The 19,569-nt window shown below is 41.3% G+C and overlaps 1 protein-coding gene across 16 annotated transcripts in view; it reads left to right on the top strand.

Moving 5' to 3' along the window:
* The window catches only part of NDRG3 (NDRG family member 3), a 73,275-nt gene that overhangs the window by 26,781 nt on the left and 26,925 nt on the right, over positions 1 to 19,569 (top strand). For 13 of the 16 annotated variants that reach the window (XM_070485881.1, XM_014847153.3, XM_014847150.3 and 10 more), the window contains 6 exons: positions 9,725 to 9,830; positions 10,878 to 10,998; positions 12,788 to 12,850; positions 14,181 to 14,241; positions 15,311 to 15,397; positions 19,061 to 19,117. In XM_070485881.1, the coding sequence (XP_070341982.1) occupies positions 10,916 to 10,998; positions 12,788 to 12,850; positions 14,181 to 14,241; positions 15,311 to 15,397; positions 19,061 to 19,117 (351 nt within the window). In that variant the 5' untranslated portion in view covers positions 9,725 to 9,830; positions 10,878 to 10,915. Of the gene's footprint in view, positions 1 to 5,680; positions 5,820 to 9,724; positions 9,831 to 10,877; positions 10,999 to 12,787; positions 12,851 to 14,180; positions 14,242 to 15,310; positions 15,398 to 19,060; positions 19,118 to 19,569 lie in introns of those variants that run through there. The other 3 variants (XM_070485882.1, XM_070485886.1, XM_044748090.2) reach the window with 1 other exon arrangement.

Raw genomic sequence — 19,569 nt, 5'->3', positions numbered from 1 at the left:
TGGAGCTGTCTCTTTGTGATTAAGATCTCCTTTCCTCACATGATATTGGAAACCCCAATCACAGGTGTCAAGTGGAGGGTTGTCACCTCACTGCAGAGAAGGTGGGGGAGGGGCAGTTTGGAGGGGAGACTTATCGACAGCAAAATCTTTAAAAGAAAAAGATAAGTTAAGTGTTATTAATACAAAATGCATATTTCACTTGGCTTTATGTTTGGAAATGCAAAATTCAGCCTGACATTAATATTTTCTTAAATGATACTCCTCCTAGTCTGCTTTTGCCTGTAGCTCTGTTGCCAACTTGAAAGTCAATAAAATGAACTGGGACCTCTCCATCTACCTACTTTATCTATTAACTGGCCCTGAAAGAAACCTGAGGAAGGAACGAGTACATGCAAGTGGGAACCTTGTAAGCCTGTTGCTGCCCAACTCTCCCACCTTGGGGATAGACATCATAGGAGTGGCTGGCAGGAGCAACATGAAGTAGACTCAGAGGGTACTGAGCAGGAAAGGAAGGTGCTGGGAAACCAACTTCCTCCCTTCCAGGATTCAGCCAACCTGTATACCCACAGGCAAATAGTTGTTTTCAGATACGCATTTTATGTTAAGTGCAATGGAATCTCCCTATAACATTAGCATGAAAAGGAAGAACTGATGTCTATCTCATAGGCAAACCAGTTACGTCATAATAATTTATTGGATACCTACTATTTATCGTAAACGTGCATCATTTCAAGTCCTTAGAGCAATATCACAAGGGTGGTTTTTATTGTCCCTGTTTTACAGATGAGGAAATTAAGAATCAGGTTTCATAACTTGCCATTGGGTGGAATTAGGGCTGAAAAACCCCATCCTTCCTGAATCCATTGCCTCTTCTTTCCCACCTGGAAATGTCCAGAGCCGAGATGTTGAAAGGAATTGAATTGTACATAAAGCTGAGATTCTTCGACAGGACAGATGAGACTCCCTTTGGAAGGGGAAGGCTCATAGCATTGTTACAGGTTCCCTTTTTTTTTTTTTTAAAGATTGGCACCTGAGCTAACATCTGTTGCCAATCTTTCTTTTCTTTCTTTCTTCTTCTTCTCCCCAAAGCCCCCCAGTACGTAGTTGTATATTCTAGTTGTAGGTCCTTCTGGCTGTGCTATGTGGGATGCCACCTCAGCATGGCCTGATGAGTGGTGCCATGTCTGTGCCCAGGATCTGAACCAGTGAGACCCCAGGCCACCGAAGCAGAGCGCTTGAACTTAACCACTTGGCCACGGGGCTGGCCCCCGTTACACATTTCTGAATCCCAGTGTCAAACATCTCTTGGTGTGACTATTTGGTATTTTATATATATGACATAATCAGCCTAGTGCTGTTAGGGAATCATTGGCGATCGGTCCTTTACTCAAAAACAAGAAGTTGTATTTTTTGATAAGTGGTGGCAGTCAAGTTTGGGTTTAGTTGTTTTTAATTTGATCTAACTTCAGTTATGGTTTGGATCCTAGGTTGAACCAGTTGAATTTGATTGCTGTTAATATTTGATATAATTTACCTAGAAGGAGATCATTTGAGAGAGGGTGACAGTAAAAGTCAAAGTGAGGAATTCCAGAAATAGTACATGTGTATTCCTGCCTAAAAGTGTGGAAACATTTATTTTCATCAAATTGAGTACCCCCTCCCCAAAAAAGAAAATTGGAATATAAAAAATTACATGTTCATTGTGAAATAAATAAGAAAAAAACAAAAAGTAAATAAACGCAAATCACCTGTTATTTCACCAGTATTAATATTTTGGTATATTTAGGATTTTTTTCACACATCAATAATCTTAGATATAAATGAAATTGAGTTTTAGAAATATAATTATGAATCACTTTTTAATATTAAGGCTTAGACATAGCCTGGCAAAAATTCTTGATACTTTGGGTGAAGCTTTAATATAGTAACATGTTCTGCCCTCATGAAATATAACTTGTAGTTCAGTTCAGATACAAATAGAATGATGGCAAGTGTTTGTCACTGTTTGTTATGTATGTCACTGGTTTTGAATATAAAAGTTCTTTGTGTTCTAAAGAAGAAAAAACCATAGGCCCTGTTTTTCCCCCCTTCCAGCACTCATCAATGCTCTTCTACCACCCTGTTCATCTGTCTCTTTGTTAAAGGCTTGTGTGATGCTCTGGAGACTGGGGGAAGCCAGTGACAGGCTGATAGAAGGCCTGGGACATAGGTACTGCGATGATGTGAGAGGTCTAGAACGGCCTGGTTGGCCTGAAAGCTTCCGAGAAACCATTGGGCATTAGAGACAAAACAGAGCAAATCTAACACTGACACTGTCACTAAATGGAAAGACGTTTAGCTGTGGCATTGGTGTTTTCTGTTAGCATAACTGTGGTGAGAGATTGACTGAAGCCATTTAATCAGGACTTCCTTCTGATCTCTACCTTGCCTCAGAAAAATCTTCAAGAAATCTTTGGTGATATCACAGGAAGTTATCTTAGCATCATCAACCAAGCTTACAACTTTAGTCTGAACAGCCTTTCCCCTCTCTGTATTCTTTACTAATCAACTGTGTGGGGTTTTTTCCCCCATTAATTGAAAGAGTAATTAAAAGGGTACCATTTCTCTTGGTTCCTTGATTGTCCTAAGTGATTTCATTGCTATTTCGTTCCTCTGAGGCAAACAGCAGTTATATTTGGATTTAAGAGTGACAGGGGAAGGTGTGAGTAGAGGTGACATCCTTAGAGTTGAGGAGAAAGGAGCCTATTGCCGGTTGAAACAGTGAATCAGCAAGCTTATTGTCCATTTATCTCCTTCAGTGCTGCTGAATTCTCCTCTCCTTGTGAGACTGTTTAAAAGTTTGGAATTAGAGCTGAGAGAGATGCTGTAGCTTCTCTGTGTATATGATATATTGCTTTTAAAAAATAACACTTATGGGGCTGGCCCCATGGCCGAGTGGTTAAGTTCGCGCGCTCTGCTGCAGGCGGCCCAGTGTTTCGTTAGTTCGAATCCTGGGCGCGGACATGGCACTGCTCATCAGACCACGCTGAGGCAGCGTCCCACATGCCACAACTAGAAGAACCCACAACGAAGAATACACAACTATGTACCGGGGGGCTTTGGGGAGAAAAAGGAAAAAATAAAATCTTTAAAAAATAAAAAAAAAAAAAATAACGCTTATCTTGTGTATATTCAGAAGCAGATTTAGAAAATTCAGAAAAGTATAAAAATAAAGATTACCTATAATCCTGCTATTTAGAGATAACCGTATTTTATTCTATTTATTTGCAGTTTTTACTTTTATATTCTGGTTATCAAAAGAGTACATGCTCATAGTTGAATATTTGGAAAGCACAGAGAATTATAAAATAGCTAGAGAAAAACTCGTAACCCTGTAACCCGGGGACAAACATGTTAATATGTTTAGTGTTGAGATGTGTGTGTGTGTGATTTTTATACAATAATTTTTTGATTTATATGGTTGGTCACACTGGGTATACAATTCTGTATCCCCTTTTCTGATTTAATATTAGAACACAATCTCATTTCCATGTCGTTTTAAAACTTTCATAAAAATAGTTTTTAGTGGCTGCCTGTTATTTCATTATGTAGCTATACTATAACTTAACTATTCCATTATTTTAGGAGATTAAATTGCCTATATGTTCAGTTCACTGAACATTTTTGTGCATAAATTTTATCTACACTTTGGATTGTTTCCTTAGATGGATTCTTGGAATGAGAGTATTTAAGGCTCTTGGCATATCTTGTCAAATTGTGTTCCACTTCCACCAGCGGAGTACTCAATAAATATTAATGGAGTGAAAAGCTGCTGTCTGCCAGGATATATCATTCCTATAGAAGAGGTTGATAATGGAGTGAACTCACTAGAATGGAGTTCTTGCTCCTAGGATAATCCAGGCATGGCCGAGGGATGAGTGGTTTCATTGCTGGCTGTTTAATGCAGTAGCTCTTTAGAGGACTAATTTATAGAACCATCTGTGAGGGCTGGTTTTTAGTACCACAATTCGAATGTATGTATGTGACTCCTTTTCTAAAGGAGTTTAAAGAGTTTTAAACTCTTGCAGATCACTTGATGAATGGACATTGTTACAAAATAAGAATTAAGTGAAATAAAGATGCTGAAAGTTCCTTTCACAGAAAAGAGGTTTTTGGGGAGAGCTGGGGTTCAGCCACCTGCTGCAGTCTGTGTTAGAGAGCTCGATCAGTTCCACAATCCTCCCCTAGCCTTGAGGAATGTAAACGTGCCTCCAGTCCACCTTTGAGCCTCTGCTTCCCTTTGTATACCCACCCACCCCCAGGAAGATGGAATTATATTGCTGACCGACCAGCACTTCTGCTTTGTGCTCTTCCTTTCTGATGACTTTTGTTCACAGTTCCTCCCCTTGAGATGCCCCCCACCTTTTGGGTTGACTTTGTTGTTGTTTTGCAGAGGAGTGAAGGGGAGGTTGATATTAAGTTCTAAGGATACAGGTGACTTCATTCTCATTTAGGGGGAAAAATCTTATGGAAAAAGCTACAGTCCTTTTTATCACCACTCCCAATCTCAGTTCCCTTTTCCTTTGTCACTAGAGAGTTTATTTCTCAGACAAGCTCTGTCACATCGTAGGCATGATGGCTGCCAACTGCCCGAAACACGTCCTTCCAGCTTAGCAGCCTTACTGTTAAGAGAAGATCTTTACCTGTAACTCTAGGGAAAAGGCCAGGAGAGGACTCTTGTTGGTTCAGCCTTGGTCACCTGTATGGTGGGGGCGGGGGGAGGGGGCTCACTTGCACGTCCCTGGACCACTCACTGTGGCTGGAGAGTGAGGTGTTTGAATTGGCCAGACCTGGACCCCTTCCTATCTGGACTTTCCTAGAGAGTGCATGTTCTGAAGGTGTTCTGGGCTGTTGCTTTGGGTTAGTCATTCACTTTTTCTCATTGTTAACTAAGGCTATATGAGGAAGATATTGGAGTTGGCTTTGAAGGAAGAAAAGATAGATTTTATGTTGACGTATTGCAAAAGAAGCTTTCAAATGAAGAGCATGATTTATGAGAAGGCTGAGAGTTGTGGGTGGTTGTAAAGTAAAAGTAGATGTCTGAAGGGGTGTGAACTAGTGAGCTAGGATGACAGATGTAAGAGGTAAGAGGGGAGACAGCTGAGGCTAGAGTCAGGGAAAACGTATTAGAGAACTTTCAAAAGGGAACTGATCTACTGATAGGCAGAAGGCTGACTCATTGTGGAGGCAGATTCTTTTACTACAGGATTAAACGAGGTTATGCAAATGAACTTTTATACCACTACACAGAGGTAAGGTAGCAGGGGCATTACATCAAAAATTCCTGGGGTGCTGGCCCCATGGCTGAGTGGTTGAGTTCGCGCTCTCTGCTTCGGTGGCCTGGGATTTCGCTGGTTCGGATCCTGGGCGCGGAGATGGCACCGCTCATCAGGCCATGCTGAGGCAGTGCCCACATGCCACAACTAGAAGGACCCACAACTAAAAATATGCAACTACGTACCAGGGGCTTTGGGGGGAAAAAGGAAAAATACAATCTTTAAAAAAAAAATTCCTGTATAATAACAAAAACTATACCCAAGGCCTATATGGTAGTCTGCTTAATTAGAATAAAATTTTATACTAATGCAAATGTTGGCATTTCCAAGAGTGTGTTGTCACAAAGTTTACCTATCTATTCCAGACTGGCCAGGGAAAGGAAGAAGTGCTAGCAGGCATGAAGTGATCAAAATTTAACTGAGTTCAGAGACATGTGACAAGTCAGATTGTGCAATTCTGATGACAGCACATTTAGCTGAAGGAAGAAGACTCAGAAAAAAAAGGTGAAAGTTGATTATTATCAATTAATGGTAATATCCTAAACTCTTAAATTCTTAAAAAGACTCTTAAAACTACATCTTTGATTAAGAGGGAGAGGCAATCCAGGATGGAGAAGTGTGTCGGGGATCAGTATGATTTCAGATTGTTTAATAAGCTTGGAGAGTAAAGGGATCGTGTTCAAGAAGTACATGGCCTTGGAGATGTTAAATAATCCAAAAGCAGTGGGAAGGATCTGTGACCAGAGCCTATTAGACACTACCTTGGGCTGTGCCCTCATTGTGTCATCACACCCTCTAGAATGCTGGGGTGAAGGGTGGATAACTGGAGAAGCAGGCTGTGAAGCAGATGGTAGTTGACTGAAGCAGAAGGGTGACCATAGCATCACCCCTGCAGTGGCCTGACCAGTGAGTCAGCTCCATAGCCAGGGTCTCTGCACACTCGTCTCCAGATAAAGACCTGTTCAAGCTATTCACACACGGGGTCACCAAGGATATATTTACGAGGCCACATGAAGGTGAGTGTCTCCTTTCTTTTCATATGCTGTACTCTGCTAAGAACATTTGCATTCACATACTTTGAAAATGAAGAGAAACTAGATGAGACACTGACAACCAAGAATTGCTCCAAATAGGGCGGAGGGATTGATGAATAGGGCCTGGGACTGTTGGCCCTTTGATACTTTGGCCATTACACAATTTGGGGGCATGTCATGGGGAAGTCAGGGCTGATTTCTCCCTGAAAAGTTGAAATTTTATGAGCCAATTTTAACTCTGAATTTCGTCCGGCTTATGAAGTGATGACATAGTAGTTACTTTGCCCTATTCTTTCATCTACTTGTACTGTATTCTCTTCTACACCATCTGTTATATCTCTCATTTCATCATCCTTCTCCTGAACTTCCCTCACAGCTCACTGTCCCCCCCCAACTCCACCCCTCCACACACACACTGTCCCCACCAATTACCTGGCCTTGGGGTTCCTGCTAACCTTAGGGCGAGAGTGTAAACTGGTTTTTCCCTCAGTTCTCAGTAGCACAGCTGAGGCCAAGCTGGAATATTTAAGCAAGACTCTATCGAAGGTTTAGATATGACAAAAGGAAGGCTCCAGAAACTAGATTGTCAAGATGACAAATTATTGCACATTCTCTTCAGTTTGGGTTCTCTTGTAGTGTCACCCATCTGGCAGGGGCTGGCTTCTCCCTCTCTCCGTCTTTATTCTTTCTTTCTCTCAAGAAATAAAACATGAGAGACATCGAAGCCTCCTCAAGTTCCCTTTCTGAATCTGTCACTTCCTAGAAGGAAACAAATCCTCAAGTTAGTGTACCTTCCTTTTCCTCCATGTTGTTACACTTTATATGTGTGTAATGTACACAATCTATGTAGTGTTACTTTTTTACTACTAAAGTGATGAATGTATTATATACATATCCTTCTGCATTTCTACTCAGCGTTGTGTTCTCAAGATTTTCTCTGTGTATTAATGCTTATAGTTCTAGTTCATTTTTATCGGTATTTCATTATATGAACATCATAATTCACTTACCAGTTTATTGGTGAATATTTAAGCTATATCCAGTTTTTTTGACATTATAAATAAGGCTGCAGTGTACCTCTCTGTGCATAACTTTTTTGTGTGTGTGACCATGTTTGAGAATTTCTTTCGATTATACCTAAAAGTAAAATTGTGGAAGGATAGACACCTCTTAACTTTGCTAGAAGTTACCAGATTGTTCTCCAGAGTAGTAATTCCAGTTTGGATGTCTACCAACAGTGCGTGAAAGTTCTTATTTCTCTACATCTTGGCCAACACTGGTGTTATCTGACTTTAAAATTTTTGCCGTTCTAGTGTGTGTAAAGACACACCTCGTTGAATTTTCACATTCCTGACTGCTAATAGAGTTAATTCTTCTTCCTCAATTTTCTATCACAGCATCCTATTTATTTCTTTCATAGCACTTATTACAAGCTAATATTATAGGTTGGTCGATTGGTGTGTTTATTGTCTGCCTTCCTGTCTAGAACATAGTCTGTGTGAGAGCAGGGGTCACATCTCTCTTGTTCATTCTTTTATCCCCAGAGTTCAGTCGAGGGTCTGGTAGTAGGGGTTCGATAAATACTGTGGCGTTTAATGACTGAGCATGGTGGTGGTGGAGGGGGTTCCTCAATAAGTCAGACATTACTACAAGAGAAATGCTCACACAGTAACAGAAATTTGTGTCCTTGTATTCCTCCCACCCAAACCCTATGCTTTATTTCATACCCGGTTCCCAGTACTTAATTCTCTCCTTCATTTCTTACTTTTTTTCAAGCCTTTGAATAGGCTTGAATAGGAGTTAGCACTAATAGAGAATAGCAGAGTTACTGAGTCACTTGTGGTTTGATTTGATAGAGATGTCTGCTCCAGCCTGGGGCCTATGATTTGAGATAACACTGGTGTTCAGTTAGCCTAAGATTGTTCTGTGTCCCAAATCAGAGAAGAAACCAAAGCTCTGATGAGGTTCATTATTAGATAGGAAATTAAGTTGGAAGCCCTTTGCTTTTGTTAGGGTTCTTTTTTTTTCTTTTAAAGATTGGCACCTGAGCTACAACTGTTGCCAATCTTCTTTTTTTTCTTTCTGCTTTTTCTCCCCAAATCCCCCCAGTACATAGTTGTATATTTTAGTTAGGGTCCTTCTAACTGTGGCACATGGGACGCTGCCTTAGCATGGCCTGACGAGCAGTGCCATGTCTGCACCCAGGATCCGAACTAGCGCGAACTTAACCACTCAGCCACGGCACTGGCCCCTGTTAGGGTTCTTATTGCTAAGAGTTAATCTTGTCTTATCTACTCTAAGGCTTTCTGAGGTAGGTGTGGACTTCGTCTGCAAAAATTCGCTGGGCTAAGCTTGATAATTTTTTATTTTTGAGAAATGTAGACATTGAAGAAGACTAGAATAAATCTGAATTAACTTTTCTACAGTCTCTTTTTTTTCTACCCAACCATTCTTATTGCTGGTCCCAGCAGCTCGAGTTGCATCCTGTTCCAGCTTTATTCAGTTCTTGAGCTCGGCTCTGGCTATAATTTAAAGCTTACTCATTGCCTTGGTTAGGATCCTTTGGGGTGCAGGGAACACACATGCTCAAACTGGTTTAAACCAGAGGCAATCCAGGGATATCTCACAACTTAAGAGCACACACAGCTAGAAGCAGGAATTAGAGCAGTGGAAATGCCTACTGTAAGCTTCCAAGTTTACTTCTCTTTTCAAGAGAGGAACCAAGCCGAGGATAGAATCTTAGTCCCAGTTACAAATTCTCAGGGAGGGCTGCTGACCCAGCATGGACCAGATGCCCACCTGACTCCAGCAAGCCCTGGCCATAAGGTCACAGTCTACAAACATGGCAGCCAAGAGCCGCCCCTGTGATGGATGGTTCACAGAGAAGGTCAGCTCCCAGGAGAGGGGAGAGATTTTAGGCAGATACACCCTTGGTCTACTGAATTTGTCAGTTGCTGAACGTGAGTTTAGAGGCTCCGAAGCCTCTGGCTTTTTACCCAGTAACTTCTTCATATCTTCTGCTTTCTTAACTTTTCTTTCCCCAGGTCTTACCCGGCTCCCTACTCAACTTGCTGATCTTTCCATAGCCAGTTGCAAACATATTCTCAACAGATCCCTGACTTTCCTTAGTTAGGAAAGTGAGCTTTGTGGATAAGAAGGTGTATTTTTCCTTCATTTATTTGTTTGCTTGTTTATCTGGAAGGAATTAGAAAGTAAGAATATTCTGTATAATAGAGCCTCTCTGGTATGCTTAGACTTCAGTGATGTGTTCTGCCCCAGATAGTGGGAAATAGCGGTAAATCAGGTACTATGAAACTTCTGCAACCTGGGAGGTCCATTGTGCCTTTGCTGAGACCTTACGTTCTCTTGTTACAGGAACATGACATAGAAACAACTCATGGTTTGATCCATGTCACTGTAAGAGGCCTACCAAAGGGAAACAGACCAGTTATTCTGACATATCATGACATTGGCCTCAATCGTATGTATTTGATTTTATACCTTCTCTTTTTATTATAATACTTAATATTTGTATGTTTAAAAAAACACCCACACAAGAAATCCTAGTATCTAATAGAGCATAGGTTTTCTCCTTGCCTTCACCTTCTCTCCTCATTGCTGCATATGTTAATGGCATGGTTCAAGTTCCCTGGAGAATGCGTTTTGGGGGGTGCTGGAATCATATCTTGCCTTTGTGTCATATCTGCTAAAGGACTGAAGATTATTTGATGAACTGGTTAGGAAAGTAGAACTGAAATCAGTTTTTTTTTCAAGTCTACACTTCTTTGGTTTTTCCGTAGTTTAGGTTAGAAAATCCAGAGTTTGCACTTAATTTTGTTGTGAGCCCTTCAGTGAATTCTTGCTATAGCCTGTCATCGGTGACTTTAAGTGGACTTTTCTAGACAGACTTTCTAGATAAGATTCTGGCCCTAGCCACAGGCATACAGAGTCTGTCTACATGTGTTTTCTCCCATGCTCCCCTGGCTTTCAGAGATGGCCTGCATCTGAAGCTACAGACTAGTGCTGGGGCTTTTCTCACCTCCTTAGCATGAGGAGTGACTCATAAGTGGTTATACGAGCAGAGGAGAAAAGGAAGCAGCAGCCCCTCCCTGCACCCCAGCAATTTTGCCAAGAGACAGTCTTCCACGTGGTGAATGTAAGCAGCCCAAGATATTCACTCTAGCCAGGTTCTTGGGATATACTCAGAGTCTGTGTCAGATATGCTAACTAAGTGCGTGAGAAATGACAGCCTTGTGGATGTAAGGTGATTTTGTGCAATACTAGGATTGGTTTCCACTTTGTAGACATTGTGTAGAATTGACGATCGGTTATCATTTGCAAGTCATCGAGATGTCTGGTATTCAGCCTTTCGGGCAGCTTGAATAAGACAGGTTGTTCAGACACCTCCCTTTAGTGGAGCAGTGATTAAAAGGGAGTGAAAGAGGACAAGGATACGCAACTGGTTGAGTAGAGGAAAATTGGGGAGAAATAGAGAGCCTGTAACTTAGGAGTATTTTTACTCTTGCAGATAAATCCTGTTTCAATGCATTCTTTAACTTTGAGGATATGCAGGAGATCACCCAGCACTTTGCTGTCTGTCACGTGGATGCCCCAGGCCAGCAGGAAGGTGCACCCTCTTTCCCGACAGGGTAAGGCCACAAGCAGGATCTTCTGGAAGATATGCACTCAGAAGAGCTCCAGTGGGAGAAGTAGCCTGTGGTTCCCTTCCCACTTGGTTTCAGCACAGCCTACAGGTTATGCTTATCAACCGACCATCCTCGTGTTTTCTCTCCCTGCTATGAGAGGACTGTTAGGTACAGTCTGTTGAGGAAAACTGCATGTTTTCCCATTTCCAGGAATGGCTCTCCTTAGATGGGAGTCTGTTTCCCTGTAATTACAAGGCACATGCCTGGAACACACACTTCTTGCCTTTTCTCTGTCCCCTTCCTCATCTGTTTTAAATCTGTTGTTTTTGTGCCCCTTCCTGCATCTCCCGACCACCTAGGTCCAAACTCAGATCCCCCTGAGCTTCCTGGGAGCACTGCCCCATCCCTGCCTCCCAGTCTGGTGGCAGGTATTTGAATGTCTGTGTAACCATTTATTCTGAGAAGCTCCCCTGTCAGGTAGAGCTGCATTTTGACCGGACTTGGAGCTCTCGGCTTCATTCTGAGCCTGCTTCGCATGGCGGGTCCACAGTCTCCCTCACTCCTCCCTGGACAGAGTAATGATTGAGGGGACCGTGGGAGGAGGAGTGAAAGCACAAGCTGTGGGATGCTAATGCTTCCCCTGACCTTGACTCGTCTCCAGAGGTGCCCTTGCCAGTGATTGCTGTGAAATAGACCTTTGCAGACGAATAATAGCTCACCCTTGTATAGTACTCAAACGGTATTCCAGATACTGCTTTAAATACTCTACATTTATTAACTCATGTAACCCTCACAACCCTATAAGATAGGTTCACTATTATTCCCTTTTTACAAATGAGGAAACTGAGGTCCAGAGATAGTAAGTAACTTGGCCAAGGTTACATAACGATTAAGTAGCAGAGCTGAGATTTTAACCCAGACCGTCTAGCTCTAGAGTCCATGTCATTGACTATGTCTGAGCTGGTCTGTCTCTCAAACACAAATTGGCTAGCGACCAGTTTATATTCAACAAGATTTAGATCCAGTTCCTTTTTTCTATTTTGTGCACAGATGACTTAAGAGTGCTCTATCGCTTAAAGTGTTTCAAGCAGAGGCAGGCTGACTTGCCTGTCAGATGTAGAACAGATCCTGCCTCATTTATGGGAGGTTGTCCGACGATCCCTTCCATCTTTGACTCTGTAATCTCTGTGGATGCTCCCTACTTTTCTTGGATTCCTAGTCTGAGTCTATTCCTGAGCTTGCTTGACCATCTTAGGAGCCAGAGGTTCATATCATAAACCAAATGCAAAAGCAATAAAGTAACCATGTTATCCTGTGCCTAAATGAAATAAGTCAGCATTCATGACGAGGAGCCTGGGATTTGTGACTCTGTGCTTAGGCCCTGGAAAGCTTTGTTCACTTTTCCATTTAGCTGTCTAAATAGAAGCAGCAGACCAAGAGCCACTTCCTGAGTTGACTCTTACTGCTGGAAGTTTACTGAGCCTGTTCCCCAATTGAAGTGATTGTTAGGAATTGGGAAATACCCTGAGAGCCATATTACCTGTTCTTTTCAAATGGCTTCCTCGATCCCAGAGACTGCTCTTTAGGATATAGAAATATATAGGTTCTTTTACTTTCTTCTTAGCATGGTGGTTGTAGAGAGTCACATAACATGCCACCATCATTTCCAGGCACCTTTGAGTCTTTGGTAAAGGGAATGCGTTTGTCTAAGAAGCCTGTGCTTTTCTAGCTGGTCTAGTGATTGGGAAATGTGGGTGCATTCTCATTCAGGAGATATCCTTCTGGATTTCAGGTACCAGTATCCCACAATGGATGAGCTGGCTGAAATGCTGCCTGCTATTCTTACCCACTTAAGGTAGGTTCATTCTGCAGCTCTTTCACACAGTTTTTATTCACTTTCTACTGTGTGTCTGATCTAAGGGGTATGATGGTGAGCAAAACAGAATAGGCACTACCCTCATGGAGCTTACATCTTCTTGGGGGAAATAGTTGACAAGCAAACAAATCATCACAACTAAAGTGCTATAGAAGAAGTCAGCGGGGGTGTTGTGATAGAGAATAAGGCCAGGATCTACACAGATAAGGTTAGTTGGGAAATGCCTCTCTAAGAAGCTGTCGGCTGAGACTTGGATAATTAAAAGGAACTACCTAGACGGAGAGCCAGGGCAAGAGGGTTCCAGACAGAAGGAATAATGTGTCCAAAAGTCCTGGACCAAATGAGCAAGTGGGAGAAGGGCATGTGGTGAAATTAGAGAAATAGACAAAAACTAGGTTTCATAGATCTCACAGATCATGTTAGAATTTGAGATTTTATTCAAATGACAAAGAACAAACATTGAAAGGTTTTAAGCAGGGGAATAGTATTCATTTAGTCATTTAAAGTGATCACTGGGGCCAGCCCAGTGGTGCAGCAGTTAAGTGCCCACGTTCCGCTTTGGCAGCTCGGGGTTCACCAGTTCAATCCTGGGTGTGGACATAGCACTGCTTGGCAAGCCATGCTGTGGTAGGCGTCCCACGTATAAAGTAGAGGAAGATGGGCATGGATGTTAGCTCAGGGCCAGTCTTCCTCAGCAAAAAGAGGAGGATTGGCAGCAGATGTTACCTCAGGGCTAATCTTCCTAAAAAAAAAAGTTAAAAATAATGATCACTGTAGCTATGTAAATTGAACATCAATAAAGCTGTTTAAATTTTTTTAAAAAGGATTACTTTAGCTGTGGAGAGAATAGGTTAGAGAGGAGTAAAAGAGGAAAGGCAGGGAGACCAGTTAAACTATGACAACAGGCCAGGCAAGAGATAATGATAGCTTGGTGCTGGGTGCTGTTGGGGGATGGAATGAAGTAGCTGGAGATAGATGGGAGTATTTTGGAAGTAGACTCTGTCAGACCTGCTGATGGGTTGGACGTGGAGGTGATAGGAGAGTGAGCTGTCAAGGACAACTCAGAGGTTTTAGTCATATTTCACTTAACTCTTAAAATCAACTTTTTGATTTTAGTCAAAAATGATAAGTGGTAATATCCTTGTTTTATAGATAGGGAACCAAGGCTCAGAAAGTTAAAGAAACTTGACCCAATTCTATATCCAGTAAGCATCAGAGCCATGATTTGAACCCAGTTGCATTCTTTCCGTTATGCCATGCTACCTCCACATGAGTTAATCCTGTCAGTGTTGGTGTGTCCCATTCACAGTCTGAAAAGCATCGTTGGAATTGGCGTTGGAGCTGGAGCTTACATCCTCAGCAAGTTTGCAGTAAGTACCTGGAGGATTAGTCTCGACACCCTGAGGCACTGCTTGGGTCACAGCTCTTATTGCTGTGTTAAGTGACCAGGTTTTCTTGCGGGTCTCATGTCAGTTTTCCTGTGAGTTCTGTCAGCTCTCTGCATATAGGTTTGTATAAAAGCCTTGCTTTGAATTTATAGTACCTGAAAAATCACAAATGAGGGCAGTACATCATCAGTAAAGAGTAATTGTTAGAGGACACTTATGATGGAATTTTGTACAGCCGTTAAAATTTTGTAAGAAGAGCTTGTAATGATATGCGATTCGCATATCCTATAACGTCAACAACAGAGTTAGAATACAGATTCATGTAGTTTGTCGTAGTAATAGGAAAGGACTGGAAGGAAATACACCAAAGTATTACCGGGGATTGATGTTGTGTGGTAAGATCATAGGAGATTTTACCTTCTGTTTTTTATCACTTCTCCGTTTCTTAGGTTTTCTACAGTGAGCATAATCAGTGTAATCACAGGGGGAAAAGTAAGTTAGAGAGTTTTGAGTTTACATAGAAATGTTCCTGTTGATTTTTCTTTAAGGAACTGTTTTTCAGATGCCTCTAGGTGATAGGATAGTCTTCTGGGGGTGGTATCACCTATTCATATGGTTTCAAAAAAGAACCTTCAGGAGCCCCTATTGGGAACAAAGGTCTATGAGTGTGAAGTAGCCAGTCTAAGCCTCAGCAGCTGCTGATGCCAGGTAGCTCCAAGGGCACCTCCGCAGCAGGGAAGACCCGCCATGAGCTTAACAACTACAGAGACACCAGGTGCCTTCCTCTGCTGTAGAAATGAAAAGCATGTCTCCCTCGTAGATCCTTGTAAGGCAAGATCATTTGATAGCAATTTAAGAAACTGGTTTTCCAGATGCTAAGTCAGATTTAAAGAGCTCTTTCTCCAGATATCCTCCCTAGCACCTCTCTGAAATCTTACTTGCAAATCTGAGGCATTGAGGCATAGTAAGAATTGATGAACCATGCTGCAACATTTTTAGAAGAATACCGGGAGTGGAACTTTCATACTGTTGTCTTTGTCTCGTATTTCAGCTCAATCATCCAGAGCTTGTGGAAGGCCTTGTACTCATTAACATTGACCCGTGTGCTAAAGGCTGGATTGACTGGGCAGCTTCCAAAGTAAGCACCAAATCGTGTCCATTGGCTCATCGCTTGGTCCCTTCTCAGAATGGCTTGTCTGTCTTATTTTTGTTTTTTTCATCAAGGTGTATACAGTTAAGGGCAAGAAGTTTTAAGTATACAGCTTGACGAATGTTTCTGTATGTAATCACCACCCAGTATACAGAATTCAGTATACAGAATATTTCCAGCTCTGAGGATTCCCTGGTGCCTTTCCCTTAATTAATACTTCCTCTCCTTCCAGAAATAACTGTCTGACTCTGACTTCTGTCACCATAGATTGGTTTAATCTATTCTTAAACTTCACATAAATGGAAGAATAGAATATATATTCTTTTGTGTCTAGCTTCTTTTCATTCATTGTCTGTGAGTCTCATTCATATTGTGTGTAGCAGTAGTTCTTTTTAACTGTTTTGTAGTCTATTGTGTGAGTACACACAATGAGTTGTTTGTTTTTCGACTATTATGAATAAAGCTCCTGTGCGCGTCCTTTTACACGTCTTTCAGTAGACACACACATTCGTTTCTCTTGGGCCGGGACCTAGGAGTGGAACTGCTGGGTCAGAGGGCAGTCGTGTGTTTAGCTTTGGTAGAGACCGCCAGTCCTCCGTAGCGCTTGGCCAGTTTGCACACCAGCACTGCATGAAAGTTCCAGTCGTTCCACATCCTCACCGACATTTGATAGTTAGTACTTTTAATTTTGTAAAAGATGAATAGTTTTATTTGTAATATTAGTTTTTTATATGGAACCCATCACTTAAATAGCTTTAGTTATTAAAAAATGATTTTTAATTGTACTATCTTTTCAATTTTAATCTATGCTTATGGGTAAATAATGTTGGGGTTTAATTTGCATTTCCTTAAGGGCCCATGATGTCCAGCACTTTCTTTAAAACTGGCCATTTGAATATCTTTTTGGAAGTGACTGTTCATGTCTCTTGCCTCCCCCCCCCCCGCCTTTTTTTAAATTGCGTGTTGGTCTCTTTTTTTAATTGATGTATGAGAGTTCTTTACATGGTCTGCCTAGGAATCCTTTGCTGAGTACATGTAAATACCTTCTCCCAATCTGTGGTTTGCATTTGTACTCTTTTCATGAGTGAAATGAATGAATTAATCACTCTCTTCAGTGAACCCAAATAGTTTATTTGTGCTACTGCTCCCAAAGACACACAGATTATAGATGTTTGCTGTCTGAAAAATGAAGATATTTGCTATCTAGTTGGAACTTGCTATCCGGATGGAATGCTGTCTAAAATCTGTTCAAAGAGATAGGAAACTACAGGGGTGTGCTAATGACTTTACAAATATAAGTAATCTCAGCAACAACCAGAGTGAAAGAGGGAGTAAGGGGAAAAGCATTATATTATATTCTATTTGCATTGAACTCTCCCATGCTAAAAAGTAATTCACTGGGTTTTTTTGTTTGTTTGTTTGTTTTTTGAGGAAGATTAGCCCTGACCTAACTGCTGCCAATCCTCCTCTTTTTGCTGAGGAAGACTTGTCCTGAGCTAACATCCATGCTCATCTTCCTCTACTTTATACGTGGGACACCTGCCATAGCATGGCTTTTGCCAAGCGGTGCCATGTCCGCAGCCAGGATCTGAACCAGCGAACCCCAGGCCACTGAAGCAGAATGTGTGCACTTAACTGCTGCACCACTGGCTGGCCCCTAATTCACTGTTTAAAATTGGGATACAACCATAGAATGGAATACTATGCACCCAAAAAATTATTTGGTTATTTAAGGAAATGAGAAAATTGTCATGTTTAAAAAACAGACATAAAACTTTGTATGTCCCAGTATTGTTAAATACATATATGCGTGAGAAAAGAGAGAAAATAATTTGTTACCAGCAGTTACATCTTTGGCTGGTAGCATTACAAATTATTTTTATTTTCTTTTTCATATTCTGTGTTTTCCTAATTTTCTACAATAAGCATGTATTGCTTTTATGATTATTTTAAAATATTAAAATATTCCATCTACCAGCAGACCAAATTCTAAAAAATTTATTCATCCCTCCCCACATTTAAATTCTGGAGAAACGATGCGCAGGGGAGGAAGAACTTTCCTCTGCCTTCCAGGTCCTTCTGGCTGGTCTGAGAATCAATTGATGTGAGACAGAATAACAACTGAAAATGAAACAAGGTTTGATTTGTTTGTATAACGTGTATTCATGGGAGAAACCCAGGAAAACTGGGAAACTTACCAAAACGACCAAAGCCACCACCTTAAATACCATCTTCAGCTAAAGACAAAGGAGGATGTTTGGGGTCGTGGTCTGGGACTTCAAAGGGGAGGAAGGCAACTTACATGGAGATGAAAAAGCAAATGTTTGGTAAACAAATGTTTGCTGGGCCATCTATAGACAGTGTGACCAGAGAGAGAACTTTGATAAATATTTAGGGCTTAGCAAGGCTCCTCCCAGCCTACCATACCCAGAGTTATCTATGGTGACGGCCTGTCCTGGAACAGACCTTCTATCTTGAATTCTTTTATTTAGGCAGGGGGCAGGTCAAAGTTTCTTTGGGAGTCTTTTGTTCTTAAAGATAATCAAGGCAAAGAGACACATTTTGGGGTGGGAGACATTCTGATCCCCCACAGTTTCATACCCTAGCTTTGGATGAACTGTGTTAACAATGCTGTTGCCAAATGCTGTGGAAATTCTTTTTTACAACCTGACTTATTTAAAATTTGTTCTAATTCCTATCTAGTATGATAGGAATTAAACCTTACCTGAACACTGTCAGTAACATGTAACAACTTAAAATTCTGATAAAACTTCAGAATGACCTTATGAGTATTAAACACTAAATGAGATTGGTTATTAAATTCTAATTATCTTTATAACTTGGGGATCACTGATAACCCATGTGGAGATTTCTGGACTTCTTTCTAATTAATCTTTCCGAGACTGTGTGATCCTCCTCCACCCCTATCCATGTCTGTCTCTCTCCTCTCCTCCATCCCCACCCCTGACTCAGCACTTCACTCTGTTCTGAGTCAGCAGTAGGAATTGAGCATAAAACCAAGGAAGAAGGCTTAAGGAGAATCAGCAGTGTAATTTGAGTTGGAAATTTTTCTGAAAATAGACGAACAGTCTACAGATCTGTGCAGATTGCTGCATTTATTAGACTGTGAGATGCATCATTTTGAAGTAGGAAAAATTAGGAGAAAAATGTTCAAAACACAAGAACATTCTGTAAACATAGCTATTTCCTCCTGAGCTGAAGATAGCAAAAACTGGAGGAAAGGAAAAAAAATTGGTTTTTTCTCTTAGGTGGCTTGGGAGTGGTTGTAAGTTGATCCTTATTAGCCGTAAATCCAGTGTAAATGCAGAAATACAGCCAGGAATGAAGTGGCTAATAGCCGTGAGTTCTAAGTCACCAGTTTTCAAAGAAGGAATGGCCAGCATTTCTTCCAGCTGCCTTTTTCAAAACAGGCTATATTAACCTGGAAGGGAGACTTTTTGTTTTTTTTCTGACTTGTTTCTTGTTCTCGTGTCTCTTGAAACCACCATCTCAAGAAAATGTGTGACACTGAGTTGTGTTTTTGTTTGTTGAAGGTCAACATATACAATAAAGTACATTAATCTTAAGTGGACAGCTTGATAAATTTTTGTATATGCTTACTCCCTTGACACAGAGTTTTTATCTTTTTAGCTCTCCGGCTTGACAACCAATGTTGTGGACATTATTTTGGCTCATCACTTTGGGCAGGTAAGTGCCTATTACACCTAGGAGAGCTGTGTTTATTGGCTTGCACTGAAAGCCTTGTTTACCTCAGGAAGGAAGAGGTGCCGTAGAATTCACCTGATCCTAGTGGTAACACTTCTAGTGCAGTGTGAGATGCATGTGGCTCAGCAAAGGCCGGTCTTAGGGGAGAGGCATTAACTCAGTGCCACGTGGCTCTTAGCATTTGGAGAGATGAGAGGAGGCAGCGCTCAGCCCCCCCAACCTGTTCCCTGTAAGCAGCATGCCATCTGTTAATGTTTGACAACATCACAAACCTCACCAAACATCTTTAGAGCCATAATGAGGTCTGGGAAAGGCTTCACAGAAACAGAAATTTCAGAGAAAAAAGAAACCATGAAATGTTAGTGCTGAAAGAACCATAGACATTATTTTGTTCAATCCTCATGATTTACTGGTGAGAAAACTGAAGTCTACGG

This window comes from Equus asinus, chromosome 15 (genome assembly GCF_041296235.1).
Source record: "Equus asinus isolate D_3611 breed Donkey chromosome 15, EquAss-T2T_v2, whole genome shotgun sequence".
NCBI classification, from domain to species: domain Eukaryota; kingdom Metazoa; phylum Chordata; class Mammalia; order Perissodactyla; family Equidae; genus Equus; species Equus asinus.
Note: the sequence above shows the minus strand (reverse complement) of the source record. Positions and strands in the feature narration are given on the sequence as shown.